The sequence below is a fragment of the Phodopus roborovskii genome, unplaced genomic scaffold (assembly GCF_943737965.1).
Source record: "Phodopus roborovskii unplaced genomic scaffold, PHOROB, whole genome shotgun sequence".
NCBI lineage: Eukaryota > Metazoa > Chordata > Mammalia > Rodentia > Cricetidae > Phodopus > Phodopus roborovskii.
In genome coordinates this window covers 30,011,226-30,029,641 of record NW_026126540.1, presented here as the reverse complement: position 1 = coordinate 30,029,641, position 18,416 = coordinate 30,011,226, and the positions used below count along the sequence as shown (strand labels likewise).

General features: G+C 40.2%; 1 protein-coding gene across 2 annotated transcripts in view; it reads right to left on the bottom strand.

The window, feature by feature from the left end:
- Wars2 (tryptophanyl tRNA synthetase 2, mitochondrial) overlaps positions 1–18,075 on the bottom strand; it is a 69,578-nt gene extending 51,503 nt beyond the window's left edge. The window contains exon 1 of one of the 2 annotated variants that reach the window (XM_051199055.1): positions 17,950–18,075. In XM_051199055.1, coding sequence (XP_051055012.1) covers positions 17,950–18,039 — 90 coding nt within the window. In that variant the 5' untranslated portion in view covers positions 18,040–18,075. The remainder of the gene's footprint in view (positions 1–17,949) is intronic. The other variant, XM_051199056.1, reaches the window with a different exon arrangement.
- Positions 18,076–18,416: the final 341 nt, after the last annotated feature.

Here is an 18,416-nt window from a genome sequence, read left to right as displayed (position 1 = left end):
AATGAGAAGACAAGCTACAGATCTGGAGAAAATATTTTAAAAGCTGTAGTGTCAGCTTAGTCATCTGCTCCCTGCAAAGGTTAAAGACAGACACCAGTAAGTACTATTGCTTGAGCCCTGGACTTGTGCACTTAACTGTTCATTCTACCTGAAAGTACAGAAAGGGAATACAGCCTCCTCACTTTCTATAGAAGCAGAAGGGCTGGATGATGCTTCACACCAATGCTTAAGCCAAACTGAAATTTACTGATACTAGGAAAGAGAAGAGCAGATGATATATATATATATATATATATATATATATATATATATATATATATTAAAGATAGCAGAAGGGGAATGACATAATTTTAATATCACAACCTAAATTTTTTTAAAATAAAAATGAAGTGAAGGACAACAGAGGAATAGAGGAAGACAACCAAAGTCCTGGTCAGTGTGTGTACCCTGTACACACATGCACACGCGTGCGCACACATACACACACTCAACAGAACAATGCTACTATCTTATTTAGGGTTTCTATTGCTGTGAAGAGAAACCATGACCATGGTAACTCTTCTAAAGGAAAACATTTCATTGTGGTGGTTCCTTTACAGTTCAGAAATTCATTCCATTATCATCATGGTGGGACATGGTGGCATGAAGGCAGACATGTGCTACAGGGGTAGCTGAGAGTTCTGTATCTTGCAGGCAACAGGAAGTGAACTGTCTCATTGGCAGTGGCTTGAGCATATATGAGGCCTTGAAGCTTGCCTCCATACTGACACACTTCCTCCAACAGGACCACACTTACTCCACAAGGCCACACCCCCATTAATGCCACTCCCTTTGGGGCCATTTTCTTTCAAACCACTATGCTTCCTTACATGACGATAATGGACTAAACCTCTAAACCTGTAACCCAGCTCCAATTAAATGTTTTCCTTTATATTTATAAATAGCAATAAAACTCTAACTAAGATACCAACATAAAGAAATCAAAAAAAAGAGAAGTACAGAGATTCCGAGAGGAAACTTGTCCATGATAAGAAGATGGAAGTGACAGACCTCCTGGGGAACATGAGTAGCATGCAAAACCTAGAAGTACCACATGTGTTTTCTGATGATAGCCAGAATTCAAAGACAGACTACCTTCCTGGGTCAGAGCAGGAATCTGGGACCTGCCCTTTTTTTGCTCTTCTTTCTTTCTTTCTTTCTTTCTTTCTTTCTTTCTTTCTTTCTTTCTTTCTTTCTTTTTTTGGATATCAAATAAAATTTGTTTAAGATAGCATCCTGAAGATCATCCTTAACACAGGAAAGTAATTTTTTATTGTCAGGATTTTGATTTTTTTTTTCCTGCAATCTCTTCTCACTATAAGATACAAAATGACAATTCCCTACAGGTTTTTTGTTTTTGTTTTTTTTTTTTCTAATCCATCTATAAATTTATGGCTGGTACATCCTGAAGAGATCCAAAGCAAAGCTGCTATATCAAAGCCTGGCATTATATGGCCTCCAGCTACCTTAAAATGCAGCCATATGCTCTCTGATATCATAGTCTCCTCTCTATTTCAGGGAAGACAAAGAACATGCCACTGCCATTGCTTCCTATCTGATGATGATGATGATGATGATGATGATGATGATGATGATGATAATAATAATAATAATAATAATAATAAAAATACTAGCCACAACTGTCTCCAGTTGGTGTGAATAATGAGATGTGGTTGTCATATTTCATTAGCTGGATGGATACTGGGCTCCCTTATAAAGATGATGATAAATTCCAATTTAAATGAGGTCAGTTTTAAGAAGATTTTAAATTGGGGGCTTGGGTATGGAATGAAACTGTCTATACATTAGAATCCTTCCAGCAGTAAGTCAGAGCTGTCCACAAGAAAGGAGGCAGGTTGGGATGGAGAGAAATGGGCTTTGGAAATCAAGCCTGGCCCAATTAAAACACAGTCCTTTGTGGGGACGTCTATGATAGAGGAATCTTAGCTTTGACAAGCTGGTAGTAATCCTTGTGATCTATTTTACTGGGATATAAATTGTCACTGCAAAAATGAAACATACTACAAAACTGGAGTGCAGACCCTGCCTGTGATCATTAGGCAGAATGGACCAAGAGCCTCAAGCCTTTGATGCCCTGACATATTATTTTCTGGATGGTGTCCAGCAACCCAATGCAGAATAGCTTTTTCTCTACTGTATCCAGATGGTAAATGGAAGAGATCAAATTCAACAGTTTCGGGGCTGACCTTAATGGATGTGAAAGGCTGGCTCCTCTACTAGCTTTCCAGGGATCGACGATACAAAAAGGCCTTTGAACAAAGAGACAAATAATTGCTTCCCCCCAACCCCTCTTTCTTCAAAACTAAGTCATAATCTGGTTCAAATCCATCTTTTGGTTGAAAAAGACAGCCAAATATCTGATCGATTCTAATCACACATTCTCATGATACTTTCCACTACGTTCAGATGGATGTTACTGTTAATATTCTGTAAAGCTTTCTCACTCCTGTCAGAAAAATATGCTCACTCTTACTGCCATCAAAACTTATCAAGTGTGTGTGTGTGTGTGTGTGTGTGTGTGTGTGTGTGTGTGTGTGTGTGTGATGCTGGGGATTGAAGGTGTGTGTATATGAGACTGTGTGTGACTACATGAGTGTGTGAGCATGTAAATGTTATGTGTGTGCACATGTGTGACAGTGTATAATTTGTGTGTGTAAGTATAAAAGTGTGAGTATATGTTTATATGTCCATGCATGTATATGTACAAGTGTGTGAGTGTGTGAGGGTATATAAGTGTATGGTGTGAATGATTGCATGTGTGCATGGGTATGGGCAAACACATACACATATTAATCTATAGAACATTTTCCTAATTTGGCTCCCAGTATGCCTCTTTCTTCTTTTTTGTTTTGTTTCTGTTGGTTTAATTGTTGTTTTGTAACAAGGTCTCACTATGTAGTTCTGTCTGGACTGGGACTCTATGCATCTGACACTGGCTTCAAAAGAAGGTTTTCCTGCCAGTCTCCCAAATGCTGGGATTGTGTATGTGTAGCACTACATACAGCATCTTCTACTTTATCTTTTACTATTTGGCTACTATTATCTTGCCTGGTTTTGTCATCATCCCAACATCTTTTATTTTAATTTAAAAAATTACCCCCCCTCTCTGTGTGTGTGTGTACATCTGCCACCATGTGTGAAGGTCAGAGAAACTTTTGGGAGTTGTTTCTCTCCTTCCACCATGTGTGGCCAGTCATGTTCAGGTCATCAGGCTTAGTTGAATTCACAGATTCAGCTTCTGGATTGCTTTTCTCCTCTCTGCTCTGTCTACTCCCCACCCCATCTCTCTCCCCACAGTTTTACTAAACATACTGTGATTGTATATCCAACCTCATGGTAACTTTAGCATACTCTACTAAGAATTCCTGAAAGTCTCTCTCCATCTACGTCTCTGCTCTGAGCTTTGTTCTGAGGTATTTGGTTGACCGTTCCATGGAAGTGCTCACCAGGCATTTCAAGTCAGCATACCTAAGTGAACTCCAGATCTTCCCAAATCGTGTTTCTGTCACACACAGTGTTACCTCCTCAGTAAGTGTGAGTTCCTTCTGTTCATTTAGTTGTACTTGCTAGAGTTCTTGGAACCACAGCTGATTCTTTTCTCTCTTTTCCAATTAGTGAAGAAATCTTGTTAATTCTACATCCACTGAAAATACCCTGAATCTCATCACTCCATCTCTACCACGATGTTCAACTCAGGGCACTGTTATTGCTACTTGAATCTCACAGTTGCCTCATAACTTATCAAAATTGCTTGTATTCTTGCTTTTCTACATTAAACTCTTTATCAAAGCACTCACAGTAAGGCTTTAGTACCTATGGCGGATGTTACCAGGCTAAGGTCGTCTAATGACTTCCTGACTCAATCTCAGCAAAGGCCTCTGTGTAACAGCGCTGGCTGTCCTGGAACTCACTCTATAGACCTTGCTGAACTCCAACTCACAGAACCGCCTGCTTCTGCCTCCCAAGTGCTGACATTCCGGGCTAGTCTTTTATTTTTTTAAAGACTATTATTTTTATTTTATGTGTATGTGTATTTTGCCTGCATGTATGCATGTGTACCATGTACATGCCTGGTGACTGTGGAACTCACAAGAGGGCGTTGGTTGCCCTGGAATTGGAGTTATAGATGTTTGGGAGATACCATTTAGGTGCTTAGAACTGAACCTTGATCCTCCCTAAGAACAGCAAGTGCTCTTGGCCCTGGAGCCACCTCTCCAACCACAAGGCTACCCTTATATTCTGACTTCATGCCCTGCTACTAAAACAAGGCCGCACAATGTAAAGCCAACCAAGGGCACATAAGGAATTCCAGAGGCACGAGAGCAGAACTGGCTCTGCCCCTTGCTGACTGTGGCATTTGCTCAACTAGCAGGCAGCAGTGCTGGAGGGCTCAGCCAGGTGGTGAAGATTAGGGAAAGCTAAGCAGGCAGACCAATTCCGCTACAATCCAGATCCAGGGCTATGAACTGGCTATCTCAACATCCACCCCACCTATGAACTATTAGGGCACATGAAGAGGCCAGTCCTGCGAATTCAAATTTGCAGGATTTCCACAACACAGAGCAACAACAGGATACCCAAGAGGAGTCCCAGTGAGGATCCAGTACTGATAGTGTAGCAAAAGTCAGAGGCCTTGAATCAGACTAATGGCTCATTGCAACACACACTTGCAAGTAAAGATGTATGGACTAAAGGGTGTACTGTGTGACTCACTGTGACGCACTACAGCTTCCACAATGAGATTTTTCTTTTCCGTTTTTGTCTTTTTAAAAAAAATTTTTTATTTTACTTTATTTTGGGGAGAGAGGTTGCAAGGGCAAAGGGCAGATATGAAGGGATGAGGAGATGAGTTTACTACAGGTTTGGGAATCTGTTTCTTGTCCAGCTCTACTATCCAAGGGAGTTCAATGACCAGAAAATTGAGGCATTTGGCACACTAGCTTTGGATATATCTGCTTGATTTCAACTCTGTCTAGTCCAGGTTGTACCCAAGGTCTTATTACTTTGCCATTTTAACATCATAATTGTCACTATTCTTCCACTTGGACTATGCACCCACAAGGAATCTCAGTGTCCCTTGCCACTGTGTCTCAACAGCCAGGCGAGACTCCAATCATGGATTAAGGCTAGTAAGCTCATTAGATACTTAAATGCTAAACAGCTTTGACAACAATAAAAATGTCAAAACTCTATAGAATCTATGCTTATGACCAATGTCTAGTTTTAATTTCAGCTAGGGTCTCAACACTGCTTATAAAACATTTTCTTTTTTAAACTTAGTACCTGGTTCTGTCCTGATCCCTACAAACCGTAACTCATGTGATTCTCACAGCAGCTATCACAGGTAGATATTATCTTCATTTTACATCTTATAAAAAAGAAAAAAAAAAAAGTCATGGAGCATACAAGGCCCAAACACTGGCAGTCTGGCTACAACTCTGACCTTGTTCATCTTACAGATGAGGACAACAGTGAGCTCTAGATTCTAGTGCTTGCCCCAGAACCCCAACTTCCATTATCTAGTTATCAAATGGAAGAACTTGGACTAGAATAGTGTCTGACTTCAGAGTCCATACATGAAACCATTAATCTACAATACCTCCTCAAATGTAACTCCTCGGAAGAGCTAACACCTATAAGTTTGGAGTTCCTTCACTGATCTCACCCTCCAGAAAACTGTAGACCCACCCCATCTCCACCTTCTCCTAGATATGGCTTTCTCTTCTGCTGTTCATAGTCACTCTGGACAGCATTTATTCATTCTTCCCTTTTTCTCCAATTTGTTCACCTTTATACTTGCTTTTATAGTCATGCTCAAGTTTCCTCCAGCCTAAAGACTATCTCAAAAGTTGGCTTAGGATACCATGATTATAGCCCCCTTTACTCTCGGAGACAGTTTGTGCTCAAGCAGGTTATTTAAAAGGGTGATCCTCACTTTCTGGTCTCTTGTCTGTGATTAATTTCCAGCCTCAATAACCATTCTACAATTACCGATGTGACCATCTATATCAATACCTTACCCTTCATTTTACCTTTGAAGTTCTAGCCCCCTTGGAGTCCCTAGGTTGACCCTCTAATGATTCTTCTACCTATTTTCTTTTTACATTCTTCAACTTTTGTCTGTAATTCTGGGTTCCTAGCATGTCCCCCCACTTTTTATATCCACCCAACCCCCTCCATTCCTTCCTTTTTTCCTTTCCTGTGTGTGGTATATGCATGTGTGTATACATGTGCATATACTCTTGTACCTGTCTGTGGAAGTCAAGGTTGGAAACTGGTATCAGGTTTCTTCCTCTATCACTCTGTGCCTTATTTCAGAGAAGGGGATCTCTCACTGATTAGTTGGACTGGCTGTCCAGCAAGCCTATGGGATCATCCTGTCTCTGCCTCCCAGTACTGGTATTAAAAGAACACAGTCATGTCACCTTTTTATATGGGTTCTGGGAATCTGTCTTAGCTCCTACTACTTGTATATTACCGACCTACTGAGCCATCTCTCCTTCCCCATATGACTTTCTTGCTGTAGAAGACCAAAATTTAAGTGCTATTCAAATGATGATAACTTCATTAGTGACCATGGCTTTGCTAAACCCTTCTTGAAGAGCTAGCCATGTCCTTCTCTCTCCATTCTATCTAGCCAATGGAAATGGCTGATCCTTGTACCCTGCACCCACAAGATCTAAAGTGAACATGTAACTTTCAAAAATGAAAAATATCACTTAAACCTGATCAAAAGGCCTAATAGTTAGAATAAAATAAAACCAAGAGAACAAGCTATGTCTCTATTTAAGTCATAAATATGTTAATAAATTCTCAATAAAAATTAATGACACATGGTCAGCTAAAGAATTTCTGCTTCCATTTGCGAATGCGAAAAACAGCTGCTAGATGTCATGTCAACACTGAAACACTGGAACATTCAACACATTTCATGGATTTTTGAGAACTAGTCCTGGTTTTACAAGATGTTTGGTCATTGAAATCACATACTAAAATATACAATGTCTTTGAACCCCAAAACTTTATGGTGAAACTTATCAATGTGATGGTATTGGGAAATGAAGCAGGGAGGTGACTAGGTCATGAGGGGGTAAGTCGCACAGATTACTGTCCTTATGAGAGATCCTAGAGAGGCCCCTTGCCCCTCTCACCAGTGAGATGCCAGCTCCCTATGAACTAGAAAGGAGGCCCTAACCAGAAATGGAACTCACCAGCACCTTGATATTGGACTTCTCAGCCTCCAAAGTACAAGAAATTTAATGGCTGTTGTTTAAGCTACCCAACCTATGTTACTTCCCTGGCAGCCTAAATAGACTCAGACACAGGAAATGTTACACCAATCCTATTCTCACAAGAACACTGACATTCCATAATTATTCTATGATTATACTGGGTTGATTTAAGGATTTATTAAACATATACATGACAAATTAGTATGTAAGTATAGCAATAAAATTTCTCTGACCAGATGTCAAAGTACCATTAGCCACTTTGGAAAGAACACATAAATTATTTGCAGTACTTGGTCATATAAAATCTTGCATTATGCTAATCCACTCTTACCATGGTGCAACTTAAAGCAAGGAATATTATATTAGAAGTTTAAGCCTGGCCTTACCATGTCTATCACATCATTGTAGTGAGAGGCAGGGTTGCTTTCTATGCAGAGCCCATCAACATCAACAGAGCAAAAAAGTACTACGTATGGTTCAACAAGCTGTCTTAAAGAGACTTCAACTGTGTGATTGGATGAAAATCAACCCCACAATTAACAAATGAGATCACATCTCTTTCATGAAAAGTAAAATGCTTAATTATAATAGCAACAATATAATAGCAATTATTGCAAGGTAACACAGCATGTTTAAAGAACTAGACACCTCCTGAAGCAAAACTGTTTTCAGAATAAAAGTTTTTCATCTTAATTGTGAATATGCTCACATTCCCTGTATACAGGCGTAGCAAACTTAAGTATAACAAAAATCTCAGTGTAATTAGCAACACCATGAAAACTAAGACTAGAGCTGGCAGAGTAAAATTCAGCCACAACAAGAGGTTAGAAACCTTTAGCCTATTTGGAAAAGTAACTGAAGTAAAATTACCATTACCTTCCAGTAATATAAATGCCCAGATACATTGGGAAATAACAACACTCACCACCTGTGATAAACACTTAACATCAAACGTAATCAATTAAACACAAAATATATTAAAATATATTGTTTCTATTCAACAATGCTTAATATCAATGCTATAGATTTTTTTATGTATCACTGCATTGGTTTGTTTTACACTGACGTCATTCAATAATTACTAGAGGTTTCTATGGCAGGACTCATAATACCAAGGATTTAATACCTCACTTATCACACATATACTTATCATAGCTATAAATTAACAGGAAGGGCTCATCCTCATTTTTAGGATGTGTAGGGGGCCAGGAAGATAACACCTTGAGAACTCTATATGCTAAGTGAAGCCTATAGGTCATCTGTGAAACAATGTATATGGAACTGCTTCCTGCTGGAGTGCCCACCAAATAGTCTACAGAACAAAGGCATGAGCTTTCATCTGTCTCAAGCAAATGTTTTTAGACACAGGTCAACTACAAAGAGGTGTGTGCACATTTCTATAGACAGGGGCAGAGTCTCATACAATTTCAAAATGGGAGATATACTTTCAAACTGGAAGTGATTACCTCCAGCTTCATAACAAAATTTTCTAGAATGTTTTATTAGTTTTTTTCCCTCTGTCATTTGTTTTAAGCTACTCTATGACTAATGTACAAAAGCTGTACATAGTTTTTGAAAGTGGTGAAACAGCTAGGCAGCATGATGCATGCCTATAACCCTCGCACTTGGGAAACAGAGGCAGAAGATTGCAAGTTTGAGCCTAGTGAAAGCTACAAAGAAAGATCCTGTCATAAATCAAATGAAATGGAAAAAGAATGGTAGAATACAGGAAGAGATATATGGGAAGAAAGGCCTTCCAAAAAAGATACATTATTAAGTAAAAGAGGTGGCTGTAAGCAAAGGGGAATTTTATGCAGCTCTGGGTCAAGGATCCATTTTAATAGTGATGGCCTACAGAAGATTTTAAATGTCACGAGGAGCACAGACATTATGAAGAGCTATAAGTCTGCTTCTGCTTTTGGGAAATTAATCTGGTTGGGTGTCAGGGGAAGGAAGGACTGTGTGGTGATGGGAAAAACACTATTAAGGCTGATAAAGTAGGAACAGTCCTCATCAAAAGGGGAGGAGATCTACTGAGTACTAAACATCAGCTAAACGACTTTATATTTGTGGTAGTCCCAAACCCACATAAAATTCCTACAATGTGAGCATTAATAATAAGCATTAATAACACTTTTGCCAGCGAGAAAAGCAAGTTTGCAAAGTTCAGGCAAGTTACATGGCATCACACAGACATGCCTGTGGGAGCAAACAGGCAGTTTCTGCAATGTCACACTTCCTTGTAACCAACAGCCCACCAGAACACAAGGAATGATGTGTTCATTTAACTTTCTGATGTCAAGAGTAACGTTCATGTAAATGTTTATCTCTTACAAATTTTCTTCACAGAGTTACTGACCTTGCATGCTTCAGTTAGTGGCACGTGGTGGCTAGAGAACTGCGACACACACAGGAAGACAAAGTTCTCTACATAGAATTTTTCTTTTCAACCCAAACAACAACAAAAACAAAAAACCTAGTTATGCAGCAGAGTTCAGCTGCACAATACTCTAGTCCTTACTATTCCCTTGAAATTCCACCTCTTTACTGTATACTTGTCCTCCCTAGCCCAAAGGACTTTGTTCATCTTGCAATTATATATGTATGTATGTATGCATGTATATATATATACATATACATATATACACACACATATATATATATGTATATATATATGTATATATATATATATACATACACACACACACACACACACACACACACACACACACACACACACTACCTGTTAAGACTAAATCAGGATTTAAGCAATATCCACTTCCCTTCACCACCGTATTTTTATTTGTTTCAACAGGACTCCTGAGTGAGGATTAATATAAATAAAATGTCCAGTCTCCATTGGTGGGGTATATAAAGCAAAGATAACAAGAAGGGCTTTGCTAGTGTCTGGTAAACTGTTATCTCATCCTAACAAGTGCACTGATTGGTAATCACTCAAATCCATACTCTACAATTAGTGAATGGCAGACCTCTTTAAGAGCTCCATTGACAAGTGAGACTCCTGTAGAAAGGAGTCTTATCTTCTACAGAGAGGGCCTATGGCACTAACTACTTCCACTTCTCATGCCTTGCCACCACGAGCTTCTATTCCTGGGAAAAAGTATTCTAGCCATAAATCACAACTACAAGCTAGAAAGAGATACCCAATCTACCACAGATTCAGCGCTCTCTGCCTCCATTCTGCCTGCAGGGCTCTGTCCAGGTTGACCTTTCAGCTACAGGCAACACATAAATATAACTTCCTACATGCACCTTGGGACTCATGTTTTAAAAGTCTTGTTTTATCTAAGGTAATCTTAGTGGCAGTGGAGACCGAGATAAATTTACAAGACAGCTTTGCTCTGTTTATATAATTCATGCAGCCAAACAAGACTTCAAGAACAGCAATAACATAGGTTGATTCAGAATGTCTACCTTGTATGTCACCATGACAAGAAAAGTAGCTTCCATAGGATACTTACAAGTTTCAAAAATGTTATCAGCAAATTAACATGCATGGTTTCTTTTAGACATTTCTGCCATTTTATAGTTCACAGATAGGGTTTGAAATCAGGATAAATGAGTTCACATGTTGGCTCTTACACTTGCCAATTCCATGACCTTTAGTGACTTAATAAATCCTCCCCGAATTCTTATCTGTGGACCTAGTTGAGTTGGGAGGATTGATAAGGTAGTATGTATCTGATAGTTTAAAACTATCCTGGGAACAAGGCAGGCATTCGGTGAATATTTGCTAACACTTCATCTTCCCCCTCACTGTTAGTTATCATTACCCTTAGCAATAACTGAAAGCATACGTCCTATCAGAATAGGGCCCCAAAGTGGATTAAATACTAAATTCATTTAATAGAACTAGGAAAATATTCACTAATTTAAAACCGGAAAGAAAAACTGATACATACTTAGATTGCTCATTATCACTGATTTTTTTTAAAGAGGGGAGAAAGCATGACGGAAGTATTATCAGGGAGTACAAATTTTGGACAGCCAAATAAGTGAAATATTGTGGACAGTACAGAGTGCTATATTAGAATAAGGTATTATTATTATTATTGAAGAGAAAGATTCTATTTGAAAATGTATATAAAATCTACAATTAACATCCCAAGAAATGAGATCAGGGAGGGTTGTCCGTCCTTGACCATTCAGGGATGTACTCTCATTAAAACTGTCTCACCAATGAGTCAGTCAGAACAGGAGACAAGAAAAAGAAGGAGAGGACACCAGCCTGACATAGGAATAGAAGTGAAAGTAGTGAGAATTTGCATGGTTAGACATGACATGACATGACATGACATGGACTTGACTCTACTTCTCAGGAGGACAAGGAGTGGTCAAAAGACAGTTTGTTAGCCAATCAGAAATAAACTCAACTGGTAATGGAGGGGCAATTCAAGAGAGAGAGAAAAAAAAAAACCAAAAAATGAAAACAAAACAAACAAACAAAAATGGCTGTGTCAAAAGAAAAGAGAGCTACAGACAATTTCAGTAAATGATTAGAGGACCAAGAGAACTCAAGTGATGGGACAGTGCAATGACCTAGATATGACCTTGTTATGCTAAATGCTCTGCATTTATGTCAACTCCTAAATGACAATAAAAAACAGGTCTTGCTAAGAAATAATATAGAGAGAAGCTTACAAATGCCAGGTCAATTAAATTAAGTCAAGCTGGAATCAGTGTGTTGTCTCTGTCTTTAAATCATCTCTATACCTACCATGTTACACCAGGGCATGGCAGCTTCAATCCCAAAAGAGTAAATCTTCCCTGAGAAATATCTATGAGAAAGATTTAGGCTTAGACTACAGTGTCTAGAAGAGAAGCTCCCAGACACTAGGGGTGCACTAATGTCAAAAGCACAACCAGGAAAAGTGTTTGTTGTAAGGAGGCTGGAGGTCAGGCCAAGCCAAGACCTAAGATGAAACTGTAGCATTGCCTTCTGTGTAAGGGCCAGCCTACTATGGAGAGTAAGTTCTGAGAACAAAGACAATGGAAAGACCCAGGGAAGGAAAACAGCACTTGATGACTACCTTATACTCATGGAAGTTAAGTAAACAGAACAAATAGTATGCTCTACTTATAAAGTAGTCATTCTCCATTTTAGGTCAGCTTTCTAAAAAATAACCTACCCACCACATGTGGTCCTGATCAACAAACTCCCTTTTATATTAAAGGAAGCTGCAGCCTAAACTGGTCATCTCCTGTAACCTGGCAAGATTTCCAATAGAGTGATTGGAACCCCAACCCAGGCTCAAACCCTTTGACCTACAATTTGCCCTGCCTACAAAGATGGTGCAGAAATTGTGGGAGTGGTCAACCAATGACTGCTTGACACCCATGATACGAGAGGAAGCTTACCCCTGACACTGCATGGAGGGTCAGGACCCAGAGGCTGAAAAACCCAGAGACCTAAGATTGAACCAAACATGACTGGAAAAAAAAAGAAAAACAAGCCAGTAAAATGATGCCTAATGATGTTCTGCTTTACTCATAGATCACTGCCTAGCCCAATTGTCATCAGAGAGGTTTCACTCAGTAACTGATGTAAACAGATGCAGAAACTGACAGCTAAACATTAGGCAGAGCTCTGGGAATCCTGTGGAAGATGGGGAGGAAGGATTATGGGAGCGAGAGGGGCCACGGACAACACAAGAAAACCCATAGAATCAACTAACCCGGGCTCATGAGGGCTTACAGAACTGCCAACCAGAAAACTTGCATGGGACTGACCTAGGCCCTCTGCTATATGCTACAGTTGTGTAGCTTGGTCTTCTTGTGGGACTCCTAATTGGGATCAGGGGCTGTTACCTTCTTTGGGGACCCTTTCCTCTTACTGAGTTACCCCATCCAGCCTCAGTACGAGCGAAGGTGCCTAGTCTCACTGCAACTTGATATACCATAGCCAGCTAACATATATGGGAGGCCTGCACTTTTCTGAAGGGAAAGGAGAAGGAGTGAATGGATCAGGGACACTGAGAGGAGAGAAGGCTGGGGAAACTGTTGGGCCTGAGAAAAACACGAATGAATGAATGAATTAATTAATCAATAAGAAATGAAAAGTAAAGAAATTCAATATTGTATCTTAGAGACATTGTGTTGTGTGTGTGGCTGGGGAATAGGGTAGGAAGGACCAGACAAGAAGGGCTATGGGTGTCCCTCTATTCCTAAACTATTTCACTGATAGGTAATTTCTGATCAAGTGAAAAAGCAGAGGCAACTCTGGGTCTGAATCCCAGCACTGTTCTCTATTAGTTCTGTGTCTGGGGAAAGGCAACCATTCTCCCTGTGTTTGGTGTCGTCTTTCATAAAATTCATAGAATAAAAAATACAAAAACCGTCGGAAGGAGTAAGATGAAGTTTTCATAGCACAGACCAAGATGCTTTAGCATACAGCATGCGTTGACTAAATATCATTTCCTTTTCTAACAGAAATAAATATATGTATGTATAAGCATGTATATACTAATATATACATCTCTACACCCATATGTACATATCTATACATGTATCTGTCTATGTACATACACACACACACACACCAGCTCCTCCATATAAACAGTTCTGCACATGCAGGTATGAAAATAATAACCTGAGAAGGAATCTGGAAGGTGGCAGCACTCCCTGCTTGTGGTGGCCCTAAGAACTATCTACTGTTCTTCCTCTTTGTTTCCAGCAGAAACCTGCAGTGGTTTTTATTAGCTGTCCAGAGATAGTTATCAAACACTTGAGGTATTTATATTTATACTAATTCAGTCCACACAGACAACTAACCTAAAGGGCATTTTCAACAAATGCATTTAGTTCCTGAGACAACATAAGCTGTAGGGTGGATCTACAGGGTGCCTTCTCACACTACTTAAGAAAGGCAGAACTGAAACAGCCTGATCAAACTGGCACAGTTCTCAGCTAACTAGATCCTGAGGTGACAGCGCAGATGAAGCGTACTGCACAGACAGAGCTGGAAAGGAACTGAGTCAAAAGTTACCAGGAACCAGCCCAATTTCATGGCATCATGATCAGAGAACCCTAACCAACAATAACCGTAAAATATGGAGTGAAACGCCCATGGTAATCTTTACCATTTCAGTCCCACCACTAATTACCTGGGAAAATATTTAAATAACTCTTATTTTCTAGTTCTTAAAGCACTAACACCCACCTCACTACCTAGTCAAAAACATCTCCTCTGTGTACTTTTGCCAAAGTCCAAAGTCCTCTGGTCTAACCACAAGAAATCCCTAGAAGAACTCACATTAAGCCACCCTACAAAATACCTGCTTGGTACTCTTCAATAGTGTAAAGGCAATACTTTCAATAGTGAGAACCAGAAAATAATCTGTGTTGGAGAACACACAGCAGTGAAATGTGGGACCCTGCATTCCATTTGGGATGAAGCAATCGGAGTACTGGGAAAACTGGCAAAATCAGAATTTGGTTTATTCCTAAGGCACTGTACAGATATTAAATTTCAGTTTTGATACTTAGGAGTGTATAGTACAAAGTCTATTACAGGCTAGACAGGGACTAATTTTGCAACTTTGGAAATCTTAAGTTCTTTTAAAAGTTTTATCATGCAACCAGAAAGTGGCTCTTTCTTTTTGTAACATGTTTCTTTCATCTAATGGCTACATTTTGACCACCAGCAAGAAAAAGAATAGGGCAGTGTTGGCCAAAGTAGGATGAAGAGAGCTAAAAATGAAATGAGAACTTTTTATATGTGAACCAAATGATTATAAATAGTCTTGTATAACTCTTCTAACCAAGAATATTTCATTGTTTTCAAAACACAATCATGAATGAGTGCTTAAAGAAGGGCAGATTCTGTGTTTGGTCAATGATGACAGGCTTAAATGTACCTAATGCCATCAGCCTTTAAACATCACGTCAGAATTTCATTTCTCTGACTTCGTGATTACTCTCATCTCATCAGATTTCAACAGTTTTCTGTCAAGCAACACCTGGCAAAATAAACCATTTCCACATAAATTGGAGACATCCACAATGAATATGGTATGATGTGCTCTTATTCGTATTTTCTTTCCCCACTCCCCTCTTTACGATACCAGAGACTAAACCCAGAACTCTCCCATACTAGGCAACACCTCTAGCCCCTTTCCTGCTATTTTGTGTTTGAGTTTACACGTAGTCTTGAGGAGTAAACACGATGCACTTCTCACCAATGCCACATTTCTTATCCAAGATATTGTTAAGGAACATTAAAAAGGAATTAGGATTCACAGTACATTCGGCTACAGTTTCTAACAAAGCACACTATGGCTCATTTATGTCTGTTCCCACCTTAGGGGGCAAGTGCACAGCCTAAACCAATAAACAAGTAACTTAACCATTTCTTGGTTTGATAAAACCACCTATATGGTAAATATGCATTTTTCTATTACAATAGGCTCTTACAAAATATTTTTTTGTTTTCTACAAAGGTTATGAGATGTCATAAAAATGTCCAGTGCATCTGGTTTGAGAATCCAATTCTTCCTTCACATATTTCTGCATCTGCTCACAAAATCCCTTAGACTTCAAAGAAAGCTTTTCAATAGAGAAAGAAGACACACAGAGGAAAAGTGGCCATAAATTTTTAGGAGTCCTTTCCCAGGGCCACTTTAATAATGGCCATATAGGACAGGTATCTCTTTCAGAAACCTACAGTGCCTAAACAGCATCAGCAACTACAAGTTTGTATGGAGATTTATGATTTCAAATTTTTCTGGTTATAAAAGTGATATATCTGCAATTTGAAATACATGAGACAAACACTTGAAGCCCACTTGAATGACTTTGAATCGCTATTTAGGATGAACGAAACACAACAAAAATGTTAAAGGTTGTTTCCTTCCAGTCTTTCTTCCTGTGTGTGAAACATGTATGAACACTATTGAAATCATATTCTGAATGCAATGTTTAATCTTTTCCATCAGTCTTTCAAGAGGACTTCACTGGTGTTTTTGTATCTAGGTCAGCATGTGTACTGGGGAAGCACCCCGCCACTTAGCTATATTCCCAGCCATCTTCTTACTTTTCCAGACAAAGAATCTCACTTAATCACCCAGACTGACCTGGAACTTACTTTGTGGTCCAGTCTGGTCTTGAACTTGTGATCATCTAGCCTCCACTTTTGCCTCCCGAATATCGGGGATTACACGCCTCTGCCATCAGGCACAGCTTGCCTTAGTCTTTCACGCCATCATTTTAAAGTGTATGCATTATGATACTGCAGAAACAGTACTTTAACATCTAATTCTCTTTATTTAAAGCAAAAGTACGAGTTTTAAAAAATAGTAATCTGTCCTAGAAATTCTTGGTTGCATACAATTTAATTTGCCTATCAAATTTCTATTCCGAAAAACCAAATTCCCAAACCTCAAGGAAAACAGCATCTGATGATTAAAGCTGGAATCAATTCTTACCTAACACTGTTTGTGAAAACTTAAAGTAACATTTGAATAGTTGCTGAGTCTCCAATATGTTGTGCTTTTCATTCTTACAGAATCTTGTGAGGTTTACATTAAGGAAGCAAACAGAAGTTCAGAGAATGAGTAACTTGTGGGATGATTAGAAACACACCTTACATGCTGGCTTTCATCTGCTCTCACTGGCTATACTTTATCTTCATAGTCATGAACCAACAGGCTTGAAAACATTAACATGCCAATCAATTCAACTCTTCCTCTATCCCATCTGCTAAAGAAAATTAGCCCAGGGGATTGAGACTCGATCTATAACCCAGCTAGTAAACGCCAGAAAAAGCAGGGAACTTCTAGGATATTTTCCTAACTTCTAAGCTGGCTTTCTTTTCAATGCACCAGTTATATGACATCCTTGTGTGACATCTGTGCATTAATGGCGATGAAGATGCAGGGTGTCAGAATTCACAAAGAAACTCAAATTTCCTTCCCTCTCCCAGACCCTACTGCTGTGACAATCTAAGTCAATAAGTAAGCCATATGCAGGGATGCTTGGTGCTTGTCTGAACGAGTGAAAGCACATCTCCTGCCACCATTTGGCTTTGAGGGTAAAATGCAAATATGGAGGGTCTCAACACAAAGTATCAAGCTCAGCAGCAGTCGTGGTGACCACAGTGCTGTCAGGCAAACAACAGTGTGAAGCATCCTGGCAACTTGCTGCTGTTGGTTACAGGACCTGGTAGATACAGGTCTAAGGATCAGGAGAGAATCAGAGTGGTGCACCAGTACTTGCTCACTTCCCACGCTGCTAGCTACCGCACCAACCTAAACAGACCTTTCTCATTTCTCCGCTGCACCCGGAGTAGCTGTTAGGGAAAAGGGAGGATTAGAACTTGACAGAGCAGTGCTTACAACGACCTCAGAGCAACTAGGTCCCTGATAACGTCACGCTCGTCCGAGAGATGGCTTCCTGCGTTGCCTGGCAACGGTGGCCACGTGGCCGTGCGGCGCGGGCCTTCCAGCCGCAGCGCCTTATTCTGTCACGTGTGTTTGCGACGTTTCCCCACGTCGGGGACTTTCACAGGCTAGTGGCCCTCGGAAAGTGCAGAGGATTCTTTACAGGAAGCAAGGAGGGAGCAATGAGTGGTGGGAGGGAAGAGGAGCGCGAAGGCGCTCGCACGACCGGAAGCCTACTGCGGCCGGCCGGCTCGGGTTACCTGGGGAGCAGGAGTAGCTGCGGGTCCTTTGTGAAGTGCCCGGATGAAGCTCCAGCACTCACGCGCCTTCCGCACGGAGTACAGCGCCATCTTGGGAAGGGCGGGGCCGCCTGGCCCGGAATGACGTCTGCGGGCAAGCCGGAGTTGTGCTCATTGCGCATGCGCCCGTGGTCAAGGTGGCTGCTGGCGGTTCTAGCTGCCAGGGATGTTTCCTGCAAACCAGGTGCGGCCTAGGATGGGGCAGCACTAAGCTTTAGTGTTTTCTCTGCAGTCTCCCTTTTAGTGCCAGCTACTTGAGGGAGACTCTCTCCCCTCTGAAATAAGTTGTTGTGCTTTAGACATGGAAGTAAAGGAAATAACCCACCCTAAAACAGAGCCATAAAACAGATCCAAGGCTCCTGGGAACCACAGATTTCCTTGGAGACAAAGGTGGCAAAAATTGGCAGTCTTCCACGCGGCCGGCTCGA